Consider the following 21,218-nt stretch of genomic DNA (forward strand, 5'->3'; position numbering starts at 1 on the left):
AGAATGAAATTAGAACACTCCCTAACATCATACACAAAAATAAACTCAAAATGGATTAGAGACCTAAATGTAAAACTAGACACTATAAAACACTTAGAGGAAAACATAGGAAGAACACTCCTTGACATAAATCACAGCAAGATCTTTTTAGATTCACCTCCTAGAGAAATGGAAATAAAAACAAAAATAAACAAATGGGACCTAATGAAACTTCAAAGCGTTTGCAAAGCAAAGGAAACCACAAACAAGACGAAAAGACAACGGTCAGAATGGGAGAAAATATTTGCAAATGGATCAACGGACAAAGAATTAATCTCCAAAATATATAAACAGCTCATGCAGCTCAACATTTAAAAAATAATCAAAAAATGGGCAGAAAGGCTTCCCGGGTGATGCAGTGGTTAGGAATCCACCTGCCAATGCAGGGGACACGGGTTCAAGCCCTGGTCCAGGAAGATCCCACATGCTGTGGAGCAACTAAGCCCGTGCGCCACAACTACCGAGCCTGCGCTCTACAGCCTGCGAGCCACAACTACTGAAGTCTGCGCGCCTAGAGCCCGTGCTTCACAACAAGAGCAGCCACTGCAAAGAGAAGCCAGCGCACTGCAATGAAGAGTAGCCCCTGCTCGCCGCAACTAGAGAAAGCCCGCGTGCAGCAACGAAGACCCAACGCAGCCAAAATAGATAAATTTTTTTTAAAAAGCGCCAGAACAAGTTTGGTGGTGTCTCAAAAAGTTAAACAGAATTACCATATGATCCATCAATCCTACTCCTAAATATATACCCCATCATATGTTCATATAAAAAGTTGTACATGGATGTTCATAGCAACATTAGTCATATAGCCGAAAAGTAGAAACAACTCAAATGTCCACCAACTAATGAATGGATAAACAAGATATGATATATCCACACAATGGAATACTATTCAGCCATAAAAAGGAATGAAGTAATTACAGCATGTATGATTCTTGAAAACCTTATGCTAAATGAAAGAAGCCAGACACAAAAGTCCACATATTGTGTGATTCCATTTACATGAAATATTCAGAATAGGCAAATCCATGGAGACAGAAAGTAGACTAGTGGTTGGCTGGGAGAACTGGGACTGACTGATAATAGAGTAATGGGAAAGTTCTGGAATTAGATGGTGGCAGTGATTGCACAACATAGTGAATATACTAAAAACCATTGAATTGTACAATTTTAAGCGGTGGATTTTATGTTATGTGAATACTATCTCAAAAATAAAATAAATTAGTAAAAGACCAAGTTAAACCCAAAGGAAGGAAGAGACAGTGAAGAGCAGAAATTAATTCTCTTCACTAATGCTTTTGTATAGAAAATATACAAAGAACAGAGAAAGTTAGCAAAGCCAAAAGTTGGTTCTTTGAAAATGTTAATAAATTGATAAACCCCTAGTAAGACTGATTAAGGAAAAAAAGAAGGAAGATACAAATTACCAATTATCAGGGGCAAAAGGGTGAAAATTAATTCAAAATAGATCTTAGGCCTAAAGTAAAAACTAAAACAATAAAACATCTAGAAAAAAGCATAGGAGAAGATATTTATTACTTTGGGGTAAGTAAATATTTCTTAGGATATAAAAAGCACCAACCCTAAAAGAAAAAATTGATAAATCAAATTTCATCAGATTAAAAACTTTGGTTCTTCAAAAGACACTATTAAGAAAATGAAAAAGCAAGCTACAAACTGGGAGAAAATATTCACAATACATATATTTAACAAAAGTCATGTATCCAGAATATATAAACAACTTTTACCACTCAATAATAAGAAGCCAAATAACCTGATGTTAAAATGGACAAAATATTTGAAAAGACACTTCACCAAAGGAAATATACAAATGGCAAATAAATCCATGAAAGATGCTCAACATTAGGAAATTGCAAATTAAAACCACAATGGATGGCTAGTGGGAAGCTGCTGCATAGCACCAGGGAGATCAGCTCAGTGCTTTGTGATGACCTAGAGGGATGGGATTGGGAGGGTGGGAGGGAGGCTCAAGAGAGAGGGGATATAGGGATATATGTATACATATAGCTGATTCACTTTGTTGTACAGCAGAAACTAACACAATATTGTAAAGCATTTATACTCCAATAAAGATGTGGAAAAAAACCCCACAATGACGTACCACTTTACATTCATTAAATGGTTAGAATTCAAAAGACTAACAATAACAAGTGCTGGTAGGATATGGGGCAACAAAAACTTTCATGCATTGCTGATGGGAATGTAAAAGGGTAGAACCACTTTGATGATAGCATAGTTGTCAATCCTCCATAAAAAGATCTTTAAATAATCAAAAAAAAGAAAAAGTAGAACCACTTTGGAAAACAGATTAGCAGTTTCTTGTAAAATTGAATGTATATTATGTTACACCTTCCAGCAATTCAACTCTCTGGCATCTACACAAGAGAAATGAAACTAAATGCCTACACAAAGACTTGTACCTAAATATTCATAACAGCTTGATTCATTAGAGTCCAAAACTAGAAATAACCCAAATGTTCATCCATTGATAAATGGATAACTACATTTTAGTATATTCATACAATGGAATATTACTCAGCAACAAAGATGAGTGAAGTGCTGATATACAACATGAATGGATCTCATAGACACTATACTGAGTGAAATAAGTCAGATGTGCCGAATGGTGGCATTTATATGAGTTCTAGAACAGGCAAAACAAATCTTTGATTATACGAATCAAATTGCCTAGGATGGGAGAGGAGGGAGAGATTGGATGCAAAGGAGAGTGAGGGAACTTTCTGGGCTGATGGAAATGTTCTAGATCTTAATTGGGTTGGTAGTTACACTGGTGTATAACTATTATTTTGGTGGCATGGCCAGAATAAATAAATAAAATAAGGTCTGTAGTTTTATTGTAGATAAATGATACTTCAAAAAGTTAATTTAAAAAGAAATCAGCATACTGATACCTCTAATTCAAGTCCAGCACTTCAGGACTCTTCCTCACCTTCCCCCATTCCTTTTTTTTTGGCCCCTCCTCGTGGCTTTTGGGATCTTAGTTCCCCGACCAGGGATCGAACCCGTGTCCCCTGCAGTGGAAGCGTGGGGTCCTAACCACTGGACTGCCAGGGAATTCCCCCCCATTCCATATTTTATCTCCCTTTTTTCACAGTGCAATCTCTGGTTCCCAACATTTATATGTTTATTCATTATTTTCTATTTTTAATACAAAAACAGCAAAACAGTTTTAGAATTAGTACACCAATACCATTATCAACAACAAACCTACTAAGTAAAGTTCAAGTTTTTTGTGTGTGTGTGGTTCTTTTGTTCTTACGAAGTCCATGAACTGTGTTCAAAATTTACTTGAATCCTTATATTCTTTTTCTGTGAGGTTATATTATTTATTTGACATACAGTTGGGTTGATTTGTTACCGTTTATATTCAATTTTAGGATTTTTGAAAATCTCTCGATATATTTTTGAATATGTAAAATGTTTATGTGGTTCAAGAGCTGAAACTATATAAGAAAATATACTTAGAGAAATATCCTTCCTATCCTGTCTCATCTACTCCGTTCTTACCTACCCCCAACAGTAACCATTTTATTCGTTTCTAGTTTACTCTTCCCAGTGTTCCCTTTTTCGAATATATATCTCATTTCCCCTTCTTTCTTACACAAAGGTAGTATACTACATACTTAACAATTTATCCTGGTAATCACTCCATATCAGCTAATGGAAATCTTCCTCATTTTTAAAAATGGCTACACAGTATTCCCTTGGGCGGGTTTATTTAATCTGTGGACAAGAATTTAGGGTGTTTCCAATATTCTGCTTTTACAAATAATGCCACAGTGAATACACTTATGCGTATGTTGTTTTATGGTGGAAGTGAATTTTCAGGGTAAATTCCTAGCAGTGGGATTGCTGGGTCAAAAGTAAATGCTGTCATCTTATCAGTGCCACCAATTCCCCTCCACAGAGGCTGTGCCATTCTGTACTCCCGCATGTTTCCCCCAAGCCTTGCCAACAGAGTATACTGTCCAAATGTTTTAGCATTTGCCAGTCTTATTTGGAGTGAAGTTGTGCAACTTTTCATGTATTTAAGGGTAGACTGGAAACTCTTTAAGGTTTGGGACCCAAGCCATATATTCCACATACTACTCACAGTAACAGATGCCCCATCTGCATTTGTTAGATGAATAAATGAATGAACTGGTTGGACTTATACTGGACTCATCATGTTTGCACTCTTGTGAAACCTGTCCCTGTGACAAGTTGACTCTTGTCCCAGTGTAGGGCAGTGCCAGGTGCCTGGCAGAGGTCTAGTAAAAGAGGAGATGGGCCTTCTAGAGGGCGTGAGTCCTGGACCTTCCCACTGCCAGGACTCCACCACACAGACAGGTAGAAGACCCTTTTCTCCCAGAGGAATATAGTAAAAAGAGTGCAGCATCAGGAGTGCAGGGATATGCACGAAGCCATCGCAATGCATGATCCAATGATCCAATACCCTAGTGGTGTTGTTTCTGTTATTTTTAATACTTGTTAAATAAGTGCATCAACATGGATGAGAGTTTTTTTCTTATTGATTGATTAAATAGGTAATATAGTTACATAGTTCAAAGTTCAAAAGTCTTATTCAATGAAAAATTTCCCCTCATTCCTATTTCCAAGCCACCAAGTTACCTTCCTCTCAAAGGCAACTGGTGGTATCAAGTTCTTGGGTGTCTTTTCAGAGATACTGTGTGCATGAAACAAGTGAATACGCACCTTTTAACCTAAGTTATAGCAGAGTGTGCACAGTGTTCTATAAATCCTTTTTTACACTTAACTGTATATTTCACAGGCCATCCCATTCTGCACCAATACATAAAGAGCTTCCTCAAACTTTTTCACAGCACAGCATCCATCATTTACTACAACTTACATTCTGGTTGCCTTACTGAGAGACATTTAGGCTATTTGTAGTCTTTGCTATTACAAACAGTGCTATGTTATTTTATACATACAAGAGTATCTGTAGGATACATTTCTACATAGGAACTGAAAGGGGTATGTGCATTTGTAATTTTGATAAATAATGCCAAATTGGTGTCTTTGGGATTGTACCAGTTTACACGCCAGTATTGTGGGAGGTAATGTAGGATCCTGGGCAGCCATGCTCTTGAGAGCATGTAGAAAAGTTGGCTGGATTCTCCTCCACACTCTGGATAGGATGACTGTCTCCACTCCCATGTGAGAGGACCTCAGATAAACGCTCAGCAGGCTGGCCCAGTGGCGGCACAGGCTTCAAAACAGGAATGGAACAGGATCCTGCTTCTGAAGTTGACAGACAGCCTTGATGCCTTCCTTGACGAGAAGGCCCTAGGAAAAGATGGCTCCTGCCGTCAAGGCCACACAACCCCCAGAAGTGACTTAGATGGAGATCAGATTTCACTGGAGTTTAGGCCTGACCTTCATAACTGGTACATAAATGGTTCTCACAGGCTGGACAGGACCAACCAATCAAACAGTAGGTGCGAGTGAAGTGGGAAGGTTCTTTCAGCTTTGAGTGCTTACTATGTAGCAGTCCCTATGCTAGTTACACTGGTGACAAGGATAAAATACTCTCCAGCAGTGGAGACAATGAAATGTATTGTTGCAGCAATGTGACATGCTATAATAAAATATAACCAGGTTACCACAGGATGCAGAGGAGGAGAGCTGCAAGGAGAGAACAGCATGCAATCCAGGTGGGACTCGCAGGACAGGAGCCATTGGAACCTCTTGGTGAAGTGAGGGAGGCTTCCACCCCATAGGAGGTCTCTAGGAAATGCCTCTTCCTTCAAGAGACAAAGGACTGAAGTAGGAATCAAGAATTACCAAGGACCTTGTCCACCTTGTGGAAGCCGCTGCTCATCCTTAAATGCTGAGCTAAAGGGCCGTTTTCAGGAAGTCTGAGTTCCCAGAGTCCATTTTACACCCGTCTTGTGGCAGTGTTTAAAATTCTCTTATATGTCTTTTCTGTCTCTCTCTCTCGCACTGCAGTAAGCTCTTGAAGCTTAGGGACCAGGGCTCTGTGTCTCTCTCGCGCACTGCAGTAAGCTCTTGAAGCTTAGGGACCGGGGCTCTGTGTCTCTCTCTCGCACTGCAGTAAAGCTCTTGAAGCTTAGGGACCAGGGCTCTGTGTCTCTCTCGCACTGCAGTAAAGCTCTTGAAGCTTAGGGACCGGGGCTCTGTGTTTCTCTCATGCACTGCAGTAAAGCTCTTGAAGCTTAGGGACCAGGGCTCTGATTTGCCTGTGCTGACTGGCACAAAGTTGTTGTCTAGATTAGGACTCAGGTGGATGGACTGGAGACCTACCTGCCGAGAAAACTAGCAATCACGTTGAGGATCCCCTAAGCCCTGGAGGTGGTGTTAACCCAAATTCACTCAAGATGGCACTGCTGTGGTTTCCATCTACTTCTAGACTAATTCAGAAATGTCTTCCTTTCCCTGCTTACTCGAGTTTCTTGGTAAATTAGCTCCTTAAGCCCTCACGCTATTAGTGAGTTTGTCAGAGTTTGAGGGTGGATAAGTGCTGCTACACCTGAGTCAATAAAGAATGAATCAGTGTGCCCCTCTGTGATGGGTGTGGCATGGTAGATACTATGACAGCTGAGATGCCAGCGAGAATTACAGAACAAGGACAGAGGGAAGCAGGAAATGTGGGGACCGAATTAGGGTGAGCCATCCTGTACCTTTCCACCTCCTCCTAATGAGATCTTCCTTGACGTCTCGGCACCATCACACCAGCCACTACCACTTGTGAAGCTCTCGGGAGCCTCCCGAACACTACGTCGACTCTCCTGCCACTCTGACACTCTCCCCTCTTCTTTGCTGGCCTTCTTCCACCTTCTTCTAGAGAGAATTTTCCCAAGTGCCATCTTTGGTCCTATCTTTGCACCCTCTCCCTGTCTCCCCTTCCTCTCTCAGAGAACTTGTCCATGGTCATGGGCTCAAATGTCAGCTCCTGGCAGGTGATTCCCCTCTGTCCCCTGGATTCCACACCCTTCTCTGACCTTGCTGCTGGACTTGACCTCTGGGTTTCCATTGCCTACTAGATGTTTCCATTTGGATGTCCTGTCGTCATCTCAAACTAAACATGCATGAAATCAAGCCTGTCTTCCCCTCCCAGTTTCCATTTTGTTCTGCCCATGGCACCAGCATTCTCTCACCCACCCGAGCTCAAAACCTGAGTCATAGTGGCCGGCTCCTCCCCGTATCCTTCCTTCCCAAACGCAGGTCTTGCCAGCTTCCTTTGCAACCTCTCGTGTAGCTAGCTCTTTGTCCTTTGCATTGTCTGCTAATCTAGGTCTCAGCACCCATGTTTTGAATATTTTATAGCTTCCTACTTGGCCCTCCTGCCTGAAGTTTCTTCCCCGTCTAGTCTGGTCAGACAGATTCTCCAGAATGATTATTTTTATCCTGTCCCTCTCCTGCTCAAAAACCTTCAGGCACTCTCATCACCACCAACGAGTCCAAGCTCCCTTGTCTCAGGCTCAAGACCCTGTGTTTGTTCCGGCCACCTCACTAGTGTTATGCCACGTGATATGAGTGCAGGCTCTGGAGCGGGACTCTGGGATCAAATCCTATTTATTCTCCTCAGTCACATGCTGTGTGATCCTGGGCAAGTACTTAACCTTTCTGTGCCTGAATTTCCTCTCTAAATTGCTTTATAAAACGTTTATAATAATTTCTAGGATTGCTGTGAGGATAAAAGGCACTTAGGACGGTGCTGGATGCATAGCAAGCACCGAAACGCTAGCTGTGGGTTGCGCCGATTTTTGTAGAGCAAGTGCTGCAGTCTGCACACATCTCCCCTGGGCACACACACCCACCTCTCCCCACCGCCTTTGCTCAGCCCAGTCCCTCAGTCTAGAATGTTTTTCTCTGTCTGCTGACTCTTACTCACCCTTCAAGGGCCGCTGACCTCCCATTTCCTCCCAACACACGCTTGTTTGGTGCTCTCTGCAGGGCAGCTCAGCCTCGGCTGGGTGGTAGTGGGCGTGTCGCGATACATGAAACCAGCCCTAGGCCACACAGGACCGCATCTTCCTGGGGTTCATTTTACTTGGTAAGTAAGTTCAGCCATTTTTACGTTACAGCCACCACCCCACACACATCATGGGGCAGAATGCAAAATTGGCCAGAGAGAAAACACACAACTACTGAGAATGTTCAGAGTGGCCCTGGTGGCGAGTGTGCATTCATTCTGCAGTGGAAAGGTCTGAGAAGCAGGGGCCTGGTGGGCTGAGGGGCCAGGCGTGATGAGGTAAGGCGGGGGCCATGCCGACGTGGCAGTCCTGTGCTCAGGGCTCTTGCGGTGAGGGTCCCTTTAACACTCTCTCCTTCCTGAGAACTCCATGTCTATACCTTCCTATTTGCCCCAAGGTAGCACTTGTAGTACTTTTTTTCTTTTTTTCGGTACGCGGGCCTCTCACCGCTGCGGCCTCTCCCGTTGCAGAGCACAGGCTCTGGATGGGCAGGCTCAGCAGCCATGGCTCACGGGCCCAGCCGCTCCGCGGCATGTGGGATCTTCCCGGACCGGGGCACGAACCCGTGTCCCCTGCATCGGCAGGCGAACTCTCAACCACCGCGCTACCAGGGAAGCCCCTGTAGTACATTGATTTTCAGCTTTCCACATGGGTGGGTCTTATCTCTTCGATGCCACCCTAAACACCTGGAGTGCAGGTGCGGGTGGGAATGCAGGTGTGGGGTAACAGTGGGAAGACAGACCCAGGTGAGAATTGAGCCCCGGTGCTCACGGATGAAGCAGGGCACTTTCCCTCTCAGCCTCGAGTGGATAATACTCACCTAATGAGATTGTTCTGAGCAGTCAACTAGACAGCGTGAAGTGCAGCAGATGGCGTGGGTTGGCGCTCACTAAACATCAGATCCCTCTCAGCGTACCAGGCTGTCAGCAAGCATCTGATTCTTGAATGTTCCCACCCCCAACCGTGTCCTCCTACCTGCATCTACTCACATATCCTCTGCCTCCCTTCCTGTCACAGCGGATGCGCCAATCTAAGTCCACACTCTTCCCTGTGTCCTAGTCCTGGCCCTTTTCAACTTCACAAAGACTCCCTGTCGGGTCACTCTCCTCACCGGGTCATTATGCTGTACTGTCACTCTAGCTAAAGCAAAAGACGAGACAGAACAACAAATCAGAACGGTTCCTTGATCCCACACCCTCTCTAGTGGCCACTCGTTTCTCTGCTCCCTTTACAGTAAAAGGTCTCTGAAAGGATCAGCACGCACCCCGTTTCCACTTCCCCTGCCCTTCCCCCTGAGCCCACTCCAGGCCTGGTCCCATCCTCATCACCCCGTGGGAGCTGCTTGTCTCCTGTGACCGCCACGTTGCCGAGTCCAGTGTGCTCTTCTTCTCAGAAGCATCTGAGACTTTGACCCTCTGCCCAGGCTTCCCAGGCCCTACCCTCTCCTGACTTCTCTCCAGTCTGGCCCCTCCTCGGTCTCCTTGCTCAGGCCTCCCTTGCCTCTAAGCATAGAAGCCTCAGCGCTGTCCTTGGACCACTTCTCGCCTCTAACTATACTCACCCAGGTAATCTCATCCCCACACACACGGCTTTAAATGCCACCTAAAAGATGCTCCAATTTATACCTCAAACCCAGAGCTCTCCCTAGAATTCCAGACTTGCATGTCCACTGCCTACTCCCCAGCTTGGATGTGTCACAGACCTCAAATCTGAACTCTTAATTCCCTGCCCCACCCTCCCCTTCCCGCAATCTTTCCCATCTTAGTAATGGGAACTCTGCTCTTCCAGTTGCTCAAGCCAAAACCTTTGGAGTTATCCTTGGCTCCTCTCTCTCTTAAACCCCACAGCCAACTGATCAGCAAGTCCTGTCAGTTAGTTCTCCCTTCAAAATACAGAAAGAAAAGAAAAACTGGCCGCTTCTTACCACCTCTGTCTCCCGCGCGGGGCTAAATCACCATCACCTCTCATGAGGCCAACTCCAGCAGCCTCCTGAGTGGTTTCATTGCCTCTTCTTCCCCCAAACCCACAGTCTGTTTTCTACCAACAGCCAGAGTAATGCTTTCAAGACGTAAGATTGATTGTCATTTATTGGCTTAAGACCCACCCCACCAGTGTCTTCCTCTCTCACTCAGGATAAAATCCAGGTTCCTCGTCCTGGTCCGCAAGGCCCTGTGGGACCAACCTGCTACCTCTCTGGCCTCATTTGCCCCCCCACTTCCTCGCTCCCTCTGCCCGGCCCCTGGCCTCCGTGCTGCCCCTGGACCAGTCTGGAAACACACCTGCCTTGGGGAGGGTGTGCTTGTTGTCCCTTCGGCCTGCCCGATGCCACCCTGTCAGAGAGCCTCCCCTGACCAACCTCTTCAGCACCCTTGGCATTCTCTGACCTCTCACCCGAATTCTGCCCAGCACTGACCACCGCCTGACATCACATTTACGTGTTTGTTGTTGTCCATCTCCTCACCACTAACAGCCCAGAGGCGCTCTAGAGCCCAGCACACAGCAGGTGCTCAGAGACGGGAAGAGCCCAGTGCACGCGGCCCCAGTCTCTGCGCCACCACATACCTGCTGCTGGCACTTCTGGGCAACTTTGGACAACCGTCTAGGCTTCAGTTTCCCTCTCGGTAAAATCTACCAGGAAGGACTTTTAGGAAATTTAGGGATAATACATTTAAAGTACTTGAGGCATGGTCAGTGCTCAATAAAATGGGGGCTGAAAAGGCCACTTGATTGCCCTCTAGGCCTGTTCCCAAGGAGTTAATAGTTCTGTTTCTATCTGCCCCAGGATGGAGGGCTGATACATCAAATGAAGTAACACCATTAAAAGGAGTACTGATTCCGTTCTCCACGTCGTATGTCCCAGGGTCCCCTAAGCGCTGTTTCTGAATACGGCCAGTTCTCCTCCATCCCCAGGACCTTCCAGTTCCCTAACAAAGCTCCTCAGATGATGGCCATCTTTGAGCAGGTCCTGCAGGTTGAAACGCTCCCCCAACCCTGCTTTGGATCCAGGTGGCCCCCATGTGGGAAAGTACAGGTGCTTGCTGGGTATGTGTATGTCTGTCTGGACCTTATGAGTCATGGGCCCCATGGATCCTGCTCTGACAAAGAACCCATTTTTGTGAGGTGGGCAGCCCTGGGCAGGCTAGGTGGTGGCTCCAGTGGGGTTTTCCTGGCTGGTAAGGGAAGGTGGCTAGAATAGTGTGCGCCACCAGGGGGCGCCAGAGGTTGCTCAGCGCTTGTGAGGACTGACTGTTGGTTTTTTTTTTTTAAGGTGTCTCTCTTTCCTTCCTCTCAGGTCTAGGGTTAGGCAGTGGAAGAGGCACACGCACCTTGCAGGAAAGCATGGTGCTAGTTCTCTCCCACCTATCAACCTTCTGGGTGCTACCCGTCCAAGCAGGGCCACATTACGAGACTGGAGGTCAGGCTCCCAGGCTCAGAGTTCTTTATTGATAAGCACTAGTGAACCCCTCGCCCCGTAAGCTCAGCCAGTTCTGCCCTCAGATTCCCAGCCTGAGGTGCGGAGTGCATCTTTGCCTCTTCGGTCTTCTGCCTTCTTCCGGAGTCTGGTTCTTCCCAAAGCTGTGCCTAATTTGCCACATCATCCCAAGGACCACAGTGTTCAGGTCAGGCACGTGGCAGGCTTCAGAAGGGTCATGGCCAGGTCCTCGTCCTCAGAAACCACTCTCCACGTAGGAGGTGCTTGGCTTCGGCTGTGTCGGATCTCAGAGGGGGCACTGGGAGCCTGCTGGTCGGACCTCCACATTCAGCCTCTTTCCTTCACTGTGAACCTCTTTCCTGCCAAATGTTCTCCACAGCAGAGCTGAGCCGAGGGGCAGCAACTGGTTCTAGCTTGTGTCTGGAGGTTCTCAAGTAGTGGGCGGGAGGTCTAAGGTGGTGCTTCAGAGGGGATAGAGATGCCAGAGGCTGTGCAAGGGGGTGTGGGATGGAGGGAAAAACCCGCGTCAGTTAAGTCTCTTGATCGGCTCTCACCAGCCCCAGCTCTTGGCCACGGCCTCTGGTCCTTGGCCAACCTCTCAGTATTAAATAGTCCCTTGGGCCCTAGTGTACCCTTCCTCCACCATTAGCTCAGAGATAAGGCAAGCTTCTGCCTCCTGAGCCCAGCACCTTGTAGAACCTTCTTGCCTGCTCAGCGAGGACCCCCCCCCAAGGCTGCACCTATTTCTTCCTCCAGTCAGGACGGCCCCCATCCAGGGCCAGCAGGCTGGTGGTGCCTGGAGAAGTCCCTGGCTCCCCTGAGAGCCCCCCACCGGCCTCTGACCTGCACTGGAAGCGCGGATCACCGGGGTGGGTCTGCAGCACCTGCCACACTTCTTGGGGAGGCTCTAAGCCCATCTGCTCTGCGCGATGCCAGCGTTGCAGCCGTGTGATCCCTGCGGGGGTGGAAAGAAGACAGTGGGGCCTCGTGGGGGGCAGGGAAGCGTCCAGGCTAGAGAGTGTGGGTGGAGGGGTGTGTCAGGACCTCCACACCCCTGTTCTCCAGAGACAGTGCTGAGAGGGTCAGGCAGGGGCTGGGGCTGATTGGGTGCCGAGTGGGTGGCAGGACTGGCTCCGGGATGTGCTCTCGGGGCCTGAGGGTGCTCTCACCTGTGCAGGGCCCATACTGCCAGGCCAGGTCAAACTGCCTCAGCAGCTCCATCTCCGCTTCATCCACGCTCAGGGGCTGGGGCTCTTCCCCTGCAATGACATGCTGCTCCTCAGGCCTGCCCAAGCCTGTGCCCTGCCGGGCTGGTCCCCTGCCCCTTGCCTCACAGCTGACCCACTGTTCCCCAGCCCTCACCGCCCCTTTGCCTCTGCTGTCCACTGCCAGGTCTGGTGTAGGAAGCAGAGGACATGCTTCACTTCCCTTTCCATTGCCCACGTCCTCTCGTGTCCCTCACATCCACTCCTCCCGCCCTCCCACACCTCAGAGACCTAGCTCTGGTGCCAGCTCCCCCTTGCTGTGCCCAGCGGAGCCCTCCCTCCTCTTCACTACAGGGTAGGAGTCAGTGATGAGCCGTTTCCGGCCCATGGCGGCCACCCAGGCAGGCGGAGAAGGAGGCGACTGCCGGGAAGGAGAGACAGGCCAGCGGGCACGAGAGAGACAGCTGCAGAGAGAGAGAGAGTGAGAGAGGGCTGGGGCCAGAGAGCAAGCCTGGGGCCAGCGATGGGCAGACGGATGACCCAGACAAACAGAAAGGAAGTCCGAGGGTTCCAGGGAATGACGCCTCTCCCCCACCCCCACAGGCATGCAAACAGCAAAGACCTAAGCCAATGGGAGGCCGCCTCTGTGGGGTAGGGCTTATCCCCAGCCAATGACAGGTGGTGCAGGCAGAGGGGGCGGGGCATCTGATGCAGCTGCGTTCTGGGGGAGAAGGGGTGAGGCTGGGGTGGGGGACCTGTCATGATATCGCCAGACTGCACCACCTCCTCCTGCCCCCCCCCCCCCCACTGGTCTACAGCGGGTCTCTGGGGACTTGCAGAGTGTTATCCTCAGCCTCTCACTTCCCGTTTTCCCTTCCTAGGCAAATGTTCTTTTCAGCCTCACTAATCCCCGTGGCCGGTGTGTAACTCCCCAGAGCCCAGCCGGAGACTTCCAGTCCCGCCCCTTGGCCCACCGAGTGTTGTGTGGGCAGGTCTGGAGGTCCGGAGAGAGTTTGGGCTCATCCCGACCCCTTCCCGGCTCCCACGCCACCCCCACTGGCCCTAGGAGACCTGCCCGGAGAAGCCCATGGGTTCTGAAAGCTGCGCCCAGAGACACTGCCCACTCTGAGTCCAGACGAGTGCTCGCCTCCTCGGCTCTCCTGGGGTCCTACAGCCTGCCCCCGCCCGTCCTCTAGTCAGGAAGATTCCACACCGCGCAGGAGGCCAGAGTGCGTTTGGATCCCCAGTCCTTCATCAGTAAAATCCACCCCAATGTGAGAGTATGAGCAAAAAATACCAACAATAAACCTAACACATATATGGCACTTACAGCCGAGTACTGTGCTAAGCGCTTCCCGACATATTCACTCTACTGAAATAGACAGAAATGGTTCTTGAAAGTAGGAAGTACTGGGGACGTCCCTGGCAGTCCAGTGGTTAGGACTCGGAGCTTCCACTGAAGGGGGCGAGGGTTTGATCCCTGGTTCCGGGAATTAAGATCCCGCAAGCCATGCGGTACACGATAAAATGAGGAAGTAGGAAGTACTGATAGTCACAGGCAATGGTGGGACCCCAGAAAACCATTGTCCCTCCGTGCTCCCCAGGAACTCACAGGCTAAAGGGCAAGCACACGGACACACACATTGTCAGTGCCAGGATAAAATTCCTAACAAACAGGAAAAGGGGGAAGAGAGGGTCAGAGTGGGTTGGACCTTGAGGCTGACTTAGCACTGGAAGACCTCCTGGAAGAGGTGGGCTGCTGTAAACAGCGTCTCTCAATTCTCCACCCATGACCTTTGTCCCTTGGGCTCCTGTCATCGCTGACTCACCCCTATACCCGCCTCCTCCTCACCAGCTTCCTGGCGGCAGGCGAAAGTGCCGGCCATCGGGAGTCTGGGAATCAGTGTGAGGCCCAGCCCAGCTCCATCACCCTCCAGAGATCCCATCCAGTTCTTCCTTCCCGGGGTGCAAGGGCCTGCTCAGAGGCTTCTGCCTTCCCCCTGTCGCTCTGCCTTAGGAGGATTGTGGGCACATGGGAGGAGAAGGCTCTGGAGAGTAGACCACCAAAGAGGAGGAGCTGGAACGAGCCGGCCATGTCTTCAGGGGCCTCCTCCCGCCTGGCTCTCCCCATCCCTTCCTGAAGGAGGGCGGAGTGGAGGAGGGAGAGCTCATGGGTGCACTGCACGGGGCTGGAGGGCCCTTCCCTGCTTTACTGTTTGGGCTGGGCCTGGTCTAATCCCCCTTCTGCCTCCTGGACTAAGTGGGGCCCACGCTGAGGCAGACAGGGGCCCTGCTGCCTTGGGGAGGGAAGCAGGGAGGCCCTCTCCACCAGGCCTGGGAAGGGCTTCCGTGTGGGGTCCAGTCAGGCACAGACCGCTCCAGGGAGGGATGGTGCCCAGGCTCTGTGGGACTGACCACCCCTCCTCAGAGGGCGTGTCTGGAGGTGTGTGGCACCCAGCTCCTGCGCCCACAAAGCCCTGAGGGAGTAGGGAGCCATGGGTGGGGCAGACCCCTCCTCATTCCTGGTCCCTCCCACCCCTGAAAGCTGATAGCCGTGGGGCCCTGCCACCGCCCAGGGAGCGTGAAATGGGGTATGCTGCTGGGCGGCCACAGCGGCTCCTACTGCCGCCTGAGCTAGTCCCTCTCCTCTCTGGCACTCTGGCTTGCTCTCTGGGCACTGTCTGGGCCATCCCTGCCAGCTGCCCACAGCCTTGCCTGGCCCAGGCCCCGCTAGCCTCTCCCACCCAGCCTGGAAGATGTGTCCCTTGGCCTTCAGCTTGTCCCAGTCCAGGTCATCCGCTCAAGTGCAGGCACCCTAGGACTGGCTTTCCGGCCTGGAGTTGAGGGAACTCCCCACAGGCAGCGTTGCCCCCCTCACCTAGTCGGGCAGCAGTGGGATCAAGCCCCAAGGCTCGAAGGAGTAGGCACCCAGGGGTTTGGGAGCCATCTCTGTCCAGTTGGTATCCTTCCCTGACAAGGCATCTGAAGTCCTAAGTTGTGCTGGCACAACGAGGCCAGACCTTGGCCTGCCCACCCTCAGGTCTTCTCCCTCTTTACTCCCCCAACCCTGTCTGCCGCTTTTAACCTTCCTTCCTGGAACCCCTGTCCCTATTCAGGCAATCTCCTGGCCTATCCCCAAAACTGCTGTCCTGGGTCCTGTCACACACAGTTCAGGCTTCAGGCTGGAAGCCCAGGCCAGAGGTCTGACCTGGGGGTTAAGTTCTCTTTCTTTCAGGAAATTTCCCGAGACCCAGGCATAGGTTCCTTGTCAGCCCCGATCCCCAGAGGCTGGTGATGAGACTGGCAGGAGTGACCTTTGCACCTTGGCCTGGGAACACTCAAGGCCCTTGCCTCACAGCCAAGTCTTGGGGGAACGCAAGAAAAAAGGAGAGAAAAGAACTGGAACAGGATCCCAGCACCTTCTTTAGGGCTGAGGCCCACCACTGACTGCTCCAAGGGGAAGGGGGATTAGACCTGGCTTAGCTCAGACAATGTGGCAGGATGGGGGGGCCTCAGCACTGCGCACGTGCCCTAAGAGTCCCTTCCCTTCCCCCAGTCACAATGGGGCCTGTGGGGAGAGCCAGCTAGAGCTAGGAAGGTGGGGGCAGGTGGAGGGAGGGAATCAGCTGCCTGGGGCCCAGCGGGGTGTGGGGCGTAGCCCGCTCTCCTTCCCTCTCCCTCCATCCCCCTTCCTCAGGCCCTCAGGCCCTGCCACCCACCCTGAGCTGGAGATTCTGGGCGCCAGACTCCCACCCTTGGCCCCGTTCTCCACCCTGTGGGGCAAATTCTTTCAGGCAGCTCCTCCTGGTCCCTCCTGACCCTCCCAGACACCCTCCTTCCTCCTGCTCCAGGCTCTCTGGCCCCGTGGGCTTAAGGGGCGGAAGGCAAAAGTTCCCCTAGGTCTGGGTGTTTTGCCGCTGGATGTCTCTTCTGCTCTGTCCCAAACACCCCACCCAAACCTCCTCCCATCACTTCCCCTTTCACCTTGGCCTTCCTGGCTCTAGGGCAATCCTAGGGAGGTTTGAAAAGGGGCCCTTCCAGCCATTCCTCACCTTGGCCACCAGGTGTCAGACTTTGTCCAGCTGGGAGGAAGGTCCTACTTAGTTTCCACCCCATCAGCCTAGCCTTGGCGATCAGGACAAACTGGAGAGGGGCCTAGAGGTGACCTCTGAACTAGGAAGGCTGAGGGATGCTGAAGGTTGGGGAAAGGGCCAGAGCTCTGGTTCTAAAGCTCACAGTTACTCCCTCAATGCCCCTACCCCCAGCCTACTGACAACGGCTTTGTCCACTGCTGGGAAGTTGGGGAACCAGGCTGAGTCAGGGAGCTCAAGAATTGAAGGAACAAAGGCAGGGACAGTTGTGGCTCCAGAGAATAAGGGGGAGCTAAGGGGGAGCCACCCATCAGAGTACTCAGCCAGGCCTGGATCACTAGCCCTTGCCCTGTAGGTTAAGGGGAACAAGGGCCACCCTTGGCCCTTCCCCCCTTGGGATGGCTATGGCAAGTGGGGAATGTGTGTGTGTGTGTGTGTGTGTGTGTAAGTGTGTGTGTGGTGCGTGCTTCAATGAGTCTCCCCACATACCAAGGGGGACCTAAGTCCTGGATATGGGTCAGTCTTTGCAAAAGCAGGAAGCTGGCAAGGCATGACTACCCCCTTGCCGCCCCCCAGCAGAGCCTCTATTCTATCCACTCCCCCACCCCAGAAGTTGCCTCGCCCAAGTGACAGTTCTCCATCTTGTATGCATCCTCTCAAACACAGGTGTGTTCCCAGGCACCCAAGATGAGGATGAGATTTCTCCTCCACAGCATGCTATCTGGGGGTGACACGGAGGAGGACCTTCTCTCCTTCTCTCCCACTCTCCCTAACCTTCCTGGGAGCAGAAGGCGTTCGTTCTAGAGATAATGCCCTTCCCCCTGTGACTCTGCAGGGCCCTAGGTGTCCCAGGTTCTTAAATTGACCTCTGTGTACGTGGGCGCCTGACTATAAGACCGTACATGAGAGGTGGAACCTAAGATAACCAATGAAAACTCATCACCTCTCCTGAAGCAGCTGTGGATGGAGAACAAATGACAAACCCATTCACAGAAAACCTGATGAACTGTCATTCGTACGGAGCTACCCGCCTGGTGGTCCACAGCACCCAAACCCAAAGGAAGGACTCACACCCCTGACCTCATCAGTAGGGAACTGTTGGGGGAGAGTTCAAGAACTCAAACTCTGAAATGCCCTTTCTGGCCGGGCTCCCCTCTGCGTCCACCCCCTGCCCCCCACCCCTGCCACTGGTTCCCTCTACTCCCCACCCTGTAGGCATATGCAGCGCTGGGCTGGCAGCCACTCAGAGTGCAATCTCTAGCCCTCTAGAGTCTCTCGCCCTTTGACTCACTGCCATCCCTGCTTGCCTGTCCTCAGCCTTGGGCAATAGCCTCTCTTCACTCTGTCCCCACCTCTGGCTTGCTACGAAATGTCAGCAAATGTCACAGTCATGCCGATGAGTCCATGACAGAGATGTGTTTGCTGATATCACTGGTGCCACATGGCTACCCAGCAACCCTTTTGATTCTCTTCTGTTTGTCCCTGATTCCATTCCCCAAACCTCCCAATCCTTCTCCAGCCACCACCCCTCACACAGCAGCACCATGTTCTGATCTCTTCCATTTAAAAACAACAACAGGGGGCTTCCCTGGTGGCGCAGTGGTTGAGAGTCCGCCTGCCGATGCGGGGGACACGGGTTCGTGCCCCGGTCCGGGAAGATCCCACATGCCGTGGAGCGGCTGCGCCCGTGAGCCGTGGCCGCTGAGCCTGCGCGTCCGGAGCCTGTGCTCCGCAACGGGGGAGGCCGCAACAGTGAGAGGCCCGCGTACCGCAAAAAAACAAATAAACAAACAAAAGTTAAAAAAAAATAACAACAGGGGACTTCCCTGGTGGCGCAGTGGTTAAGAATCCGCCTGCCAACGCGGGGGACACGGGTTCGAGCCCTGGTCTGGGAAGATCCCACGTGCTGCGGAGCAACTAAGCCTGTGCGCCACAACTACTGAGCCCGCGTGCCACAACTGCTGAAGCCCGCATGCCTAGTGCCCATACTCCGCAACAAGAGAAGCCACCGCAGTGAGAAGCCCGTGCACCGCAACAAAGAATAGCCCCCGCTCGCTACAACTAGAGAAAGCCCGCGCGCAGCAACAAAGTCCCAAGGGAGCCATAAATAAATAAATAAATATAAATTTATAAAAAACAGCAACAGCAAAAACCAACCAACCAAACAACCTTCCGTGATCCTGCTGCTCCCTCTAGATGTTGACTTTGCCACCAAACTCCGGAGGGAATAGATTTACCCTTCCGACTTTCTTCTCACCATCTCCATCTTTAATCTCACAATTCAGTGTCTCTCAACTGCTCTTGCCAAGGTGGCCTGTGACTCCCTGATTACCAGAGAGGTGGTAATCAGGGAGGAGACCCACCCCCGCCCCCACCCTGTCTCCCCTCCGCTCTCCTGGGACATCTGACACTGCGGATCAGCTGCCTCCTTGATACTCTCTTCTCTTGGCTTTTCACACACTATTGTCTTGACACTCTTTAAATCTGTTTAAATCAAATTATCGAGTACATTATCCTGTGCCCAGCATTGTGCTAAAATGCTGCAGGGATGCAAAGATGAATACATGGGGAGGCTGCCCTCACGATGCTACCTGCTTAAAAGGGAGGCAGACACAACAGCCCTTGTCCTGCCCATCCTCCAAGAACGGCGTCAGGTCCCACGCGGAAGCACTTACTGTGTCCTAGGCACTGGGAGTACAGCGTGGACTTCAGACGCCACTTCCTGCCCTGTGGGGCCCACAGCCCAGCAGACCAGCAGGGCCCTCGCCCAACTGGATGCGATCACTCCCTCCTTCTTGACTTAAATAGTATTTTGCCTGCGTCTTTCTGCACGTAATCAAATTCTGCTTTGGATTCTAGCATTTGGCAGGGGGTGAAGATGGGGGGTGGGGGGGCTGGTCCCTCTTCCCAGATTTTGTTCAACACACTAATTGAACACCTTCTTTGGACTTGAGCTTGAGCCTGAGCTGGGTGCTGGACAGAGAGAAGGGGAAGACTCAGAATCTGCCCCCAGGAAGCTCACAGTACGTAGCGTGGGACGTACCTTCCTTCTCCCTGTATCCCATTTAGCCCCTTGCTAGGTGCCTCACAGCACAGCCTCTGGATGGAGACAGCCCAGAGGCCCTCTCCTTTCTATCTAGTTAGGCTGGTGGTGGGGCCTGCAGCTGCCCCTGGCCACACCTGGGCAGCCATCTCTGCCAGAAGAGCCTGGACTCCTCTGGGTGGATGTGTTACCCCCAACTTGGGTCAGGTGACTCAGGGACTTTTGGCAGAGCCTGGCTCGCCCCGCCCACAAGCAGGTCCCGTCGCTCCTGCACCTATACTCCCAGCTCCCCCTCTTCTGGTGGCTCTGCACTTGTCACTATCTCCCAGTGCACATCATGTGAGCGTGCTTTTGTTTCCTATCGGCTCAGGTAAGCTCGCTCTCTTCCCAGAGAGATTGCAAGCTCTTCAGGGCAGGAGCCAAGTCAGGGCTTGGACTTCTTTAGGCTCTCCAACACCAGTTAGCACGGTGATGGACAGGTAATTAGGTCTTTAAAATATTTGTCAACTGATAGACATCACCATCGTTTGTTGCTTCCTTTGCTTAGGGCACTGTCTCCAGGAGGCCCTGGTAAAGTATCCCCGTATTACCTGGGAGCAATTAGCCCATCGATCTACCCAATGGCTCTTCACTAGAGCGTCCTGACACGCCAGACATCAGTCATCTGTGATTACTGACCGCCGCTGCCTCGGCCAAGCATCTTCCCTTCATTGTTTCTCTTATCCTTTCCAACGTTCTTATAAAGGTATTGATTATTCCCATTTTACAGATGGGGAAACTGGAGAATAGAGAGCTTTAAATCATTTGTTCAAGGTCACTCAGCTGGTAGGTTATGGACCTGGGATTTGATCTTAGGTCATCCCTCAAACAGCATCTGTCCCGTTTGCTCGCGGTCCAATATGAGTTTCTCTCTCTCCCCCTAATCGGCTGTTTTATGTTGGAGAGAAAATTGTAGAGTCACAGCTGAGACTTGATACTTGGCCTCAGTCTGTCACCCTCCCTGGGAGATGAAGGGTATTGAGAAGGTGAGGGTCACTGCTGAGGGACTCCGGCAGCCGGCCACAGGTGGGTGTCCTGCGGAAGCTGAGGGCTAAATGCGCGGGGCTCGGAGAGAGCACCGGAGGGCAGAAAGACAGCTGTGCAGGGGGACAGACCCATAAGACCACTAAAGTAAGCCAGAGTGAGGTAGAAGAGCAAAGGCTGGGAGAAGGAAAGTAAGCGACAGACAGATATTTGGGAGGCCTAGAGGAGGGGGTAGGTGGAGGGGCAGCAGTGGAGTCTGCTGTGTTCATGTCTTCCCAGTGGACACAGGGGAGAGAGCCTCTTCCCCAGCTCTTGGCATCTCCTGAGCTAACCGTTGGGCTTCTGGCCCTCCACCAGCAGGTGTAGGGCCAGGGCGGGGGTGGCGGGGAGGAGGCGGGAAGGCCC

General features: G+C 51.2%; 1 protein-coding gene across 1 annotated transcript; it reads right to left on the reverse strand.

Annotated features, from left to right (window-relative positions):
* Positions 1-11,442: 11,442 nt before the first annotated feature.
* On the reverse strand, positions 11,443-13,235 carry POLD4 (DNA polymerase delta 4, accessory subunit). Its single transcript, XM_065882811.1, has 4 exons — positions 12,948-13,235; positions 12,621-12,710; positions 12,295-12,406; positions 11,443-11,939 (listed from the first exon to the last, which is right to left on the reverse strand). The coding sequence occupies exons 1-4, from the start codon at positions 13,042-13,044 to the stop codon at positions 11,915-11,917; spliced, it is 324 nt and encodes a 107-aa protein (XP_065738883.1). The 5' UTR covers positions 13,045-13,235; the 3' UTR covers positions 11,443-11,914.
* Between the last annotated feature and the right edge of the window lie 7,983 nt (positions 13,236-21,218).

This window comes from Phocoena phocoena, chromosome 8 (assembly GCF_963924675.1).
Source record: "Phocoena phocoena chromosome 8, mPhoPho1.1, whole genome shotgun sequence".
Taxonomy (NCBI): Eukaryota; Metazoa; Chordata; class Mammalia; order Artiodactyla; family Phocoenidae; genus Phocoena; species Phocoena phocoena.